At 32.5% G+C, this 12176-nt stretch overlaps 1 protein-coding gene across 6 annotated transcripts in view; it reads left to right on the plus strand.

Annotated features, from left to right (window-relative positions):
* Positions 1–12176, plus strand: part of Mpp6 (membrane protein, palmitoylated 6 (MAGUK p55 subfamily member 6)) — a 104431-nt gene that overhangs the window by 70721 nt on the left and 21534 nt on the right. For all 6 annotated transcript variants that reach the window (XM_013510596.1, XM_013510598.1, XM_013510597.1 and 3 more), the window contains 3 exons: positions 8939–9070; positions 10823–10922; positions 11239–11307. In XM_013510596.1, coding sequence (XP_013366050.1) covers positions 8939–9070; positions 10823–10922; positions 11239–11307 — 301 coding nt within the window. The remainder of the gene's footprint in view (positions 1–8938; positions 9071–10822; positions 10923–11238; positions 11308–12176) is intronic.

Below are 12176 nucleotides of genomic sequence, written 5' to 3' on the forward strand. Positions count from 1 at the left end.
AGTTAATGGCCACATTGTATGTTAAGTGTTTAATTAAGATGAATTATAGGGTTCATATCCCCCATGAAAAGATGTAGATTGTTGTACTCTGGAGCCTGTCACAGTTCTACCTCTAGACTGCTGTGAGAGCAAATGGAAGCCAGGAGTTCTCTCTGCCAGGGGGCTATTTTTCAAAGCATGTCAGTAGGTCATCTTTGTTAGAACCATTTGAGGTATTGACTAAAAGGGCAACCTCTTTTGTAGGCATAAAAGTATATTCTTAAATTTTAGAACAAGTATAAGTTAGAAGTTGTAGCCAATTTTGAAGTTCTTGAACTTATGTAGATTAGGTTCCCAGAGGTTATTTATAATTCTACTTGTTCATTAAGGCAAATTGATAGACCTTCCCTTTTATTCTTTAAGACCAGTAGGAGCACCAAAAACATAGAAGAAATTACAGTTTCATTTCATTCATTCATATATATATATAAAGTGCTAGTTTATATATATATATATATATATAGTGTATGTAAAAATTCTCAAAATATTAGCAAATAAAATTTAGTTGTGTATAAAAAGATGGCTAGAACACATCCATTGGATTTATGACAGATACGCTAGCATAGTTTTATAGTGGAAAATTCATATATGTAACTAAAGATATTAATGTATTAAAAAGGAATAACCTCAATAGACAATTTGATAAAATTCAGTACCTATTCGTATTTTAAGATTACAAAGGTAGGAACAAGAGAGAGCCAATTTTATCTACCAAAAAAAAGTTTTTCCTCAATAGTTGAATGTTAGAAGCTTTCCTTTTAAAATCAGAAACTGGTCTCTCAGCTAGTCTGCCTTTAATGCCAACTCTGGCTCCCCCGTGAAGCCCCATTTCCAACAAAATAAAAGAACCCATCATAAAGTAACAGAAACTTGCCAAATATCAGACACAATTGTGCATTGGTAAAAAGGAGCTACTCTCAAGTGATATAACCAACAATCTCTGTTATAATATAATAAAAATCCCCAGTTCTCCTTTACAAAATTAGGAATGGAGGGAAAGAGGATAAAAAAAACAGGATTAGGATTTGTTCTGTACAATGTACCAACTCCCCACAAGGAATGTAAACATTACATACTATAAACATGTACTATAAAATATTTTTTTAAAAAGGAATGAGCAGTATCCATGTTAAATATATAATAATATTTGCATACCAGGGAATTGATCCATTTTAATAATCCTGGTGTTCAGATATCTCTGGCAATAAATGCTTTCGCCATTCCCAGCTATGCTGAGACAAAACAGCTGACAAATATGTCACCCAGGATCTTAAACTAGCTTGGCACTGACAGGTTTCAGGACATTGGCAGAAGCTGGATGGAAAAGCACAGCTTGCTACAGGGAAGGATGGTGATCTTGTTTAGAATTCTGATAAGACTTCCAGCAGTGAAGCAAAATGAATCTGTTCAACTTCTTTAAAAAATTGTATGACTTTTGACTGCATTTAAATTTTTGGTTAGTATATGATGAAGTATAGATATGTAGTATTTTAAATGTTAAGGCTCTAAGACACGGCTGCTTTTTAATTATTGCTTGTACTTAATTATTTGTTTGCTGTAAATTAAGCCAGAGAAGCCAAAAAGTAAAGCTTAAAACAAAGATAAAAGTTTTGCCTGTTTTAAAAAAAATACAAACCAGGTGTAATGGTGCATGCCTGTAATCCCAACACTTGGGAGGCTGAGGCAAGAGGATTGCTGCAAGTTCAAGGCCAGCCTGGATTATAAAGTAAGTTCAAGACCAACACAAAACCTAAATAAATAAATACGTACATACATACATACATACATACATACCCAAATAAATGAAGCACCACTTAAAGTCAGTATTTTCTTAAAGGTTGTATAAGTACAGTATGACAAAAAGAAATTTCAGAAATAAAAGACTTGGGAAAAAAAGGTATAAAATTTATTTATAAATAATATGGTTTTTGGCATAGAAACACCCCAATCTATAAATTCAGCAATGACAGTTTAGTAAATAATTGACAATAAGATTAATATACAGCAATTTTGTGTCATAGCAAACATCTAGAGATGTAACTAAGACACTGGAGCCGGGAAATGTCACATTCATATCTAGGAATAAATCTAACAAAAAATTTAAGCCCTCTACACAAAAGAATTGTGAGAATTCAATGAAATTCCAATCAAAATTACAATAATATTCTTTGTGTCCTTTGATGGGATTAATTACCAAGACACTTTTGAGGCACAAAGTTGGAAAGAGGGGCCTATTATTGATGTGTAGAAATTAAGATATTGTGGTGTTGGCACTGAAATAGATATACCATGATCAGTGAAATAGCTCAGAAAGAGACCTGCGTATGTATATTACCTTGGTATCTAACAAAAGTATACATTTCAGTAGGAAAGGAGAAATTATTTGAGGAATATTGCTCGGAGGGACAACATTTGAAATTATGCTCCTAGGGGCTGGGGATTTAGCTCAGCGGCACAGCACCTGCCTGGCAAGCACAACATCGTGAGTTCAATTCCTGGTACCGGAAAAAAACCAAAAAAAAAAAAAAGAAATTATGCTCCTCTTTCACTCTACACCCAAAACCATAAAGTGAATTAAATAACTGAGACACACAAGCTTAAATATCATATGGTTTCCTCTTATATGAAAAACACATATATATCTATGTATGTGTCTAGATGATGATGAAATAGAAGGCAGACAATAGGAAAAAAAGTTATTGTAATCCAACATGGATAATATATCTAAAAGTGTACCTTGACTTAGTACAATTGTCTTACCTGTTTTATATGTTTTTTGGCCTTTTTCTAGTGTTTAATCTGTATATATGATGATTAACTTCATAAGGTCTTATAAATGAGTTAATCTGACGCTAGCAAAATGAAAGAGGGTAGAGGGAAAGGGAAAAAAAGAATTGAAATGTGTCACATGCATATATAATAGTTCTCTACAATGAATGTAATCATTATATACTATAAATATGTACTGATAAAAGTCAAAACAAAAAAGCACTTTACAGGGGGAGTACAAAAAATAAACAAGTAAAACCCACAACTAAAACTAGACCTTGGAAAAAAACTCCTAAAAGTCACAGTGTGTGATGCCATTTTTTGTACATATTACTTGGTTGTAGATACAAGTCTGCCATATATCATCTATATTGCTGGTGGCAGTAAAAATTAATAAAACTACATTGGAACAAAAAGGTTAATGATCTCTTAGAATTGCATATTCAGATGTATCAAGACATGGTAATTTTCTAGAGTGATTCTTACTTATATACAACTGGAAGCATGTTAATTAACAACCACATAAATCCCACAAGACTGCATGTGAATGGCACTGTTTTTTAAATAATTGAAGTACATATTTTTAAAGAGTACATGTAGATGCATTTAAAATCTGTATGTAGAAAAAAAAGCAAGGTGTTTGTGAATGCAAGATTCAGGGTAAGGGTTACCTCAGTTGGGGAAGCTATGATGATGGAATTAAATGAAGTAAGGACAGGAGGGCCACACAGGTTTCTAGCCTTTCTTTAGGTGGGAAGTTCATTATTATTATTAAAACTAAATAAATGTAGTCTTTGGACGCACGATTCAAGTGTAATATAAATTTAAGAATTATGATTGGTGTAACTCTGACTAGCCTAGGTTAACAGATCCCTTTCAATAATTTTTTTTTTACTTTACCACCTAATACTAAGTTTGCGGCTCCCACATGAATATTTACCAAATAGGAGTATAAATTGTCCCTCAAAGATTTTTATAAGAAAACATTTTTTTCTAGTTTCCTTGCTGATCTCAAACTGTGTGTGTGTTTAACCAAGTAGACCAAGTTCATACATTGAAAATCTTCCAAAGAAAAAGAACTTCCTCATCACCTGACCTCTTATCAGGGAGAAGTTCTTACAACTTTGATCACTTTGTTCACCATCTATCACAATGTCTTCACGTTTATTAATCTTTCTTCTACAATCTTGTTAATCATGTTTGATTTTTTTTTTCATCTCAGACATTTTGGGTTTCAGCTCTAATTTCAAATTGAGTTTTATTTATATCCCCTGTGTGTTTATACCCAGTACCTACCCTACTTCAGTGATGGCAAACCTTCTAGAGCATTCATTGACAAGCATCCCACTGTGGCACATGTGCCATGGGTTCACTACCACTGCTGTAGTTTCTTGAATATAGTATGTAAAGTTAAAATAACTATTGTACTGGCACTGTCTGCTGATTCTGTCATAGCTGTCATTCTGAGGGTGCTCTTAACTGACTTCTTTCTCTTGTTCTAGGTTATAGTTTCCGTGTTCCTTGTTTGTTTGTTCATTTTTATTGGTTGCCATGCATCACAAATTTTAAGTTATTGGATAGTGGATATTTTTATATTAAAAATAACCTTAAGCTTTTCTCTAGGGTGCAGTATGTTATTTGGGAGTAATTTGATCTTTTGCTTGTTATGTTTTGATAGATGCAACTACAAGGGGAGGTCTAGGGTGTATACCCCCGTCAGAAATTGAGATTTTTTTTTTTTATTTAGTCTGGTGAGAACAAAAACTATTCATGACCCTATGTGATGACCTAGTACTGTTCTCTGTAATGCTTTGAAGTGATTCTTACCCACCAGTGAGGAAAGAGCCACTGGGCACCTTTTCATTTTCTTTTTCTTCGTTTTTTTTTTTTTGTTTTTTTTTTTTTTGGTACCAGGAATCAGGCTCATGACCTCATGCTTACCAGGAAGGTACTGCTCCATTGAGCTAAATCCCTGGCCCCATGGGTAGCTTCTTGATGTACATGTACTCATCATGTTTAGCTAAAGATCAGAAATCCTGGTGGTTCTCCAGCCCTCTCCTGTGCAGCTTTCCTCACTGATAAAGTTCCGCAAATTGTTCTCATCTTGCTCTCCCTGGTCTCCCAGATCTCCTCAACTAGGAGAGACCATCAGACTACAGTGAGAGTCTCTGAGTTACTATGGAGGAACATCAATATGGAGAGGCTTCCAGCACAATTGCAGTTGTGCAGTTTATCTTGTTTCCATGTTTTATTAGAGATCCTTATTTTCCTTGCCTGGTTTTCAGGGTCTTGAGAAACATTGTTCCATGTTTTGTATGGTTTTTTTTAAGATGTTTCAGTTTAGATGGTTCTTGTTCTATTAAAAAGTAATTTTAGAATAAATGAATCATTCCCATGTTTCAGAAATATAAAAAATACATATTCAGTTGTCTCCCCCTGATCCTTTTCCACTACCAACCTAATCCCCACTGTCCCAGTAAAAAATTAGGCTATTAGTTTATCATTCCAGAGTTTCTTTATATGCAAGTAAAAAAAAAAAAAATCACGTACTTTCATTTCCCTTCTACCACTTTTTTGTGAAAACTTTACATGCTATTTTGAGCATTATTCTTTTTAAATTAACCATGTATCTTAAGGATTTTACCCTATTGGTACTTAGATTGCCTTTACACACACTTCTATAATTTACAATGAAAAACACACACACACGCACACACGCACTCACACACTCACACAATTTTTAGCAGCTATGTAGGGTTATATTATCATCAGATGTTTGACCAATTCCCAATTGTTACAGTTAATTTCCTTCTAATCTTTTGCTATTAGGAATAATTCAGTAGCTAGTAGTCTTTTACGCAAACTATTTTGCTTGTATCTGAGTAACACAGCTTAAATCCATTCCCAGAAGTTGATTATTAGGTCAGAGAGTTTATGCAGTTGTAATCTTGATAGCTATTACCAAATTGTCCTCCCAAAGGATTAAACCATTCTTTCACAAGCTTGTTAGAAAAATGCCTAACTAACCCATAGTTGTATCTGCAGAATGTATCAAATGTTTGAATTTCTGTTAATCAGATAGGGAAAAAATGTTTTCTTAATATGATATAGTTTTAATTTTTATTTCTACTGTGAATCAGATTGAAAAGTCTCTGTTTAAAAGCTGTTTGTACTTCCCTTTTTTCTGTCTCTATCTACTTTGTTGGTCATGTAGTTCTTTTAATAATAGGAAATTAAAAGATGTTAGTAGATGATGTTCAGTAACTAATGAATGAACAGTTAACATTGATACTCTAGAAGTGAAAGATTTTAAGATATATTTAATAAATATAGTTATGCTAAGTTTAATCAACTCTTTAGTGATTCTAAAGTCATTACAAAATACTTAGATCAAAGGTTAGGTCAATTGATTTTTCAGACAAATTTTACAAAAAGTAAGACAGGTTAATCTGAGTAAGACAGGTTAATCTGGTATTGTTTTAACGTAAGGGTATGTTCCAAAATTAGTTTGATAAATGAAAAAGAATCATTCCTCCTAGAAATCTTTTATATTTGAGAAGTGTAGTTTGTATTCTACAAACAATGGCAATTTCTAGAATAATTTGAGGGAAGTGGGGAGAGAATATTTGACGTTTATACTAAGATAACTTTATGGTTACAAAGTATATTTTGTCCCAAATATAAGAATAATAAATGTATGCTTATATGACAAAATACAGTTCTTCATTCATTGCACCTTTCTTGAGAAATATGGAATATGGAGGATTTTTTAGTAACTTTTAAAAGCTTTTCCTCTATTTCATTGAAAATGCCTCTTTCGCTTCTATAATTTACAATTGACGGTTATTACAGAACCTGTGGACAAGTAATTAGGGAGGTAGTTGCTTTACCAAATGAGTGAAGTAATAAAAATAGACCAATAGCTTGTTTATATTTTAACTTAGTATACATACATTAGAAGTCTGGTTTTATTTATGCAATTGAAAGTATATTTTTAGAGTTGCATCAATATGGAGAGGCTTCCAGCACACATCTGTCAGGTATGATGTTATTCCAGAATATTCTCTGGTATTGTTTTTACATTGGTTAAATTTACATTGGTTAAATTTATTTTTTTCCATTGCCAAAACGTTGAGCCAGCATGCCATTGTCAAGTTAGCCAGCTGTCACATTTTAGTAATCCTAATAGGCTTTGAATGCTTGCTTTTAGATACTTCTAAAACTCTATATTAGGAAGAAGCATCAATTTTTACCATTTTCAAAGTTATTGAAAATGTTCTCAATGCTTGCTATTAAAATCATCTAATTGAAATAACTAAACTTTTATCATGGCCCCAAACTTATTGTAATTATTTTAGTATGCATCAGTCATGTTAGTTTTCACCACACTAATGTCTGCTTGTACTACTTGAATTTCTTGTCTGGTTATAGTTATAGAAATATGATAGGGGCTGGGGATTTAGCTCAGTGGCAAAAGCGCCTGCCTGGCAAGCGCAAGGTCATGAGTTCGGTTCCCGGTACCAAAAAAAAAAAAAAAAAAAAAAAAAAAAGAAATATGATAAAGAGGAAAGTAACATTGGTATTTTTAACTAACCATGTGCTTTCCTGCTTCTTAATGTTTTTCGACTGACTAATGCTAAGGCTGTTTAGAATATAAATTTGAATTTCTATAAATATGTATGAAACTAGCATATTTAAGAAAGCAGTTGATCTGAACTTACCATCAAGTCTCAAAGTGTTTATGCAATATGTTTAATTAGAATTCAAATGGAAGTTAATAAAGTATTTCAAATATTAGAAACCTCAGCCAACAGTAGTAACTGACTTTTATTAATAAAGCAAATGTAGAAGATGTGTCCATATTTAAATGAGTTTAAATTGGGGAAGAGTTAAAAGGCTTTTTCAATAATTGGTCTTACAATTAATTTAATACTGATCTTTCAAATTTAATTATATAAATCAGAGTAAGATAATTTCAAAAGAACATTTTGTTATTGTTTTGGCCAATGTAATTCTGCCTTAAAAATATTACTAGAGATTAAAGTGGATGACCATACTCATAAGTGAAATAGATCAGACCTGCATGTATGAGCAACATATTGTCTCACTAGTGTAAGAACCTGAAAAAGTGAATAAGAATTAGGAGGTATGATAGACATTGTGAAACGAAAGGAAATTGCTCAAAAGTAAAGAGCAACTGGGATGAGGGAAAAGAGAAAAGAAAGAAGGGGAAATTATGTATGTATATACAGGATAGCTAACATAGTTGTACTACTGACTTCTATCGCTTTACTGAAAGGAACAGTTAATTGATCATTCTTGCCTGTCTATATTTGTTTTCCTGAGAAACTGCTTTGAAGATATCAATATGTAATACAATAATCATTGCTAATTTCCTATCACTTTGTAATTCAGTATTGCTTGTATTGTTCTTATGCTATTTTGTAAATAGATGTCTGTTAATATGTTTTCATTCTTTTATTTTTAAAATAAATTTTAAAAAAGAATAAAGTGAAGTTTTTCGCTGGGTGGCACACACCTGTAATCCCAGCCCTCAGGAGGCCAAGACAAGAGGATCACCACAAGTTTGAAGCCAGCCTGGAGTACATAGTTCAAGACCAGCCTGAACTGCATAATGAGACCCTGTCTCGAAAAAAAGAAAAAGAAAAGAAATTCTTTAAGATTACCAAATATATTTTATATCTGACTTTGACAGAACATGTGTTAATTTTTATTTCAGGGCCCCTTCACAAAGTCAGTCCTAAAATATTTGAAATACATGCCTTCAATCAGCTGAATATATTATTTCAAGATGTTAATTGGAAAATAACATTTATTTGCATTACAAACTACACAGTTGTGGTTAGATATTCAAGTGGAAAAATGGTGGAATAGAATGATTGTCAAGCTGTTGACTTAAAATTAGAAGCTAACGTATAAACACTTGTTCTGATGCCAGTTATTCTATTAATCTTTTAATAGTTTGAGTTTTATTTATAGAGAAGTTACTTATCAGAAGTACTAAATACTTGTCAGTTACAATTAAATCACAGTGGTTTGAAAAGGATTTCAAAAGTCCAGGGATAGATGATAACATCTGTAGTATTTTTCATTGTGCTGTGTGTTTTAGGTATTTGTGAAGTGTCATTTTGATTATAATCCATACAATGATAACCTGATTCCCTGCAAAGAAGCAGGACTGAAGTTTTCCAAAGGAGAAATTCTTCAGATTGTAAACAGAGAAGATCCAAATTGGTGGCAGGTTAGTATGCTTCTCAAAAGTTCCATAACTGCTTTTCTATTTTTAATCTTAGATCTGGCCAGTATCTGAATATTCAGGAAGAAAGTATTAGCATTTGTTCAATGATTTTTCCAGCATGAACAGCTCCTGCTTCATGGCTACTAATTTTGTGGACAGAAGACCAAATTGAGAGGGATTTGTGAGTAGTTTATAATAAATGCAGAATTAACCTACCTGTGGTACTTTCCTGTTGGTTTAGGGATTTGGCTACTTGGTTCTTTTACTTGAGTGACTATATTAACTTATGCTCTTATGCAAGAAAAACTTACTTGGGGTCATCCCTTATCAATGTTCGGTTTTGGGTTAATGACGACTCTTTGTCTTTTCTGCCTCTGTATATGTTCATGACAAATTTTAAAGCATAATTTCTTAGGATCATAAATCTGTTGGCCCATCTCTCACTTATTGAGAAATGAAGGTTTGCTCTATCAGTTTTGTTTTGACTTAGATTATAACCTGTGTATATGGATAGAGATGCATATTATCATTTTTTCTCCACCCCATTTTCCAGAAATGTATGTGAATTTTTTTTCCTTTCACCTAATACTGTTTTCAGAAGTCCCTAGAAGGACTAGGTCTATTTTGGTAATTTTTTACATCAGCTAACAACCAATGTTGAGAATTGGAGAAATTGACAAGTCAGAAATCTTTTAAACTATCAGAGCAAATGAGAATCTCCCTAAAGAACAAGGTGTAAGGGGAAAGGACAAGGACAATGTAACACTAAATTCTAAAATTGACTGAGATACTGCTGAAAACTCACATTAGCTCTAGTACATTACATTGACTTCTAAGGGGAAACAGTTCACAAAATAATCTTACTAGTGTTTCTGAAATTTAAATTATTATATATAAGAGTACTGTGTGATGAGTACACTTAAGAAATGGGCCAGTTAAACAGAATCATGATTTTGAGAGGTATCCACTCAATTTCTTAGAACTGTCATTTAAAAAATCTGCTTTCTGTAGCTGCTCTCTTTATTGAATTTTTCCTCTCTTTTTTTTCTATGAATGATTATCTCTTAGTATTCATTTCTGATCCTGTCACCATTTTTCTCAGTCTCTTCTTTAGTATTCTATTATTTTAAGTCTTATTTTCAGTATTGCTAAAAATGACACCAGATTTTCTATGCCAGTAATAAGGATAAGATACTAACTTTGTGAGATAAACCACTAATACCCAGTTCTCAAACCACCATTTTCCTACCTCAATAAGATACTCAGATTCTTATTAGTGTGAATTAAAATCTACTTCCTGCATTCCTCATATTGTCTCCTTTTCATTGATTTTTGTCTGAGGAAATACACAGATGATTAAGGTTGTTAGTAAATGGCTGACTAAAGAATACTAGTTGAAATTTCCTCTTAATACATCATACTATAAAATAGCATTTATTTCTTTCTCTTCTTGGTCTAAGTTGTATAAATAAAAAGCTTTAGTAATTTAAGGAAACCTGTATGTACCTTTGTATTTTGGTCTCAAAATTCCACTACTAGATGCCATATACAGTACAAAGAATTTTAGGTACAAATTGATTCCTAAATCCTAAAGTGTTTAAATATTTTAACCAACAATACCATGGACTTAAATCTAACAGTTGTTTTTCAAAGCAAATGTGACTGTTTTTTTCTAGCCACTGCCTGCCTTACTAGAACTAGAAAATGGTTTCAAATTTGGTGACTGATATATAAAATGCTTTGATTTCTTTCTAGGCTAGCCATGTGAAAGAGGGAGGAAGTGCTGGTCTCATTCCAAGCCAGTTCCTGGAAGAGAAGAGAAAAGCATTTGTTAGAAGAGACTGGGACAATTCAGGTGATGCGCTCCGTACAAGCAACAAGCAGCTCTTTGTGCTTACCTTTTTTTGCCTCTTTTGTCTTAAGTGAATGAATGAATTTATTTAAAGTATATCCAGAATGAATCCCTGTCATCTGCTGTGTCTCTCAAAAGTAATATTTTTGTCCCTTTCTGCCACCTACTGGTAGAATAATAGTAGTCAGTGGTTTCACCTACCTTGGCCCCTGGGGGTTTCCTAGGATGAGACACTGGGAAAATTATTTTCCTTACCATAGTATATGACAGGGCAGTTTTATCATATTATTTAAGTGACATTGGTCTTATCATTCTTCAGGCCCTTTTTGCGGAACTATAAGTAGCAAAAAAAAGAAAAAGATGATGTATCTCACAACCAGAAACGCAGGTAGGTTCTAAATACTTTTTTGAAAAGTCATGGTAGTTTATATTGTTAATTAATATGGTATAAGCTCTAAATATGAATTTAAAATGAATATAAATCAAATTAATATCTAATTGTAAGGATATGGCATGTTAACAATAATAAAAGGAAATTATTTAAATCTTGATATTATATATATTAATATGTTTTATTTTGTGAGTATACTTTATAACAAAATGAATTGGTTAGGATTTATACATGTGTTAATGGAGGAGCAATCTCATAAATATTGAAACTGTTCAGAGAATTTTGAAAACAGTAATTAATGACCATTTCCTAATGGGCAGAATGCCTTTATGAAGATACTAAAAGAGCTAGGATTAAAGACTAGTAGATCTTGCTTTAACACTGTCCCGGAGACTTTTGGGAAAATAGCAGTGGGCCAGATTTAGTCTAATCTAAAAGGATTCTTTCTTAAATTTTTTAGTCTTGAAGATGTTTTAAAAGAAAGAAATGATAATTGTGTAGATGATGGATATGCTGATTAGCTTGATTATAGGATCATTTTGCAGTGTATACATGTATCAGTACATCAAGTTGTGTACTTTAAATATATATAATTTGTACTTGTCAAATATACCTCAATAAGATGGAAAAGGGTTTTTTTAAATTAGTAAAACCTGAGACCTAGATTGGGTACACTTTACCTGTTTAAAAAAAAGATAAATATGGGAATTATATAAAGTACTTTCTTCACTTAAGAGCAGTGTCTATACTGGTAAACTTAAAACATACATCTATACTGGTAATAAACTAAAGAAGCTAACACAAGGAAATAATATAGGAGGGAGGCACAGGCCTTTTCTCTCCTGACACTGGTTTAATCTGTGAAG

This window comes from Chinchilla lanigera, unplaced genomic scaffold (assembly GCF_000276665.1).
Source record: "Chinchilla lanigera isolate Chin_1 unplaced genomic scaffold, ChiLan1.0 scaffold00009, whole genome shotgun sequence".
NCBI lineage: Eukaryota > Metazoa > Chordata > Mammalia > Rodentia > Chinchillidae > Chinchilla > Chinchilla lanigera.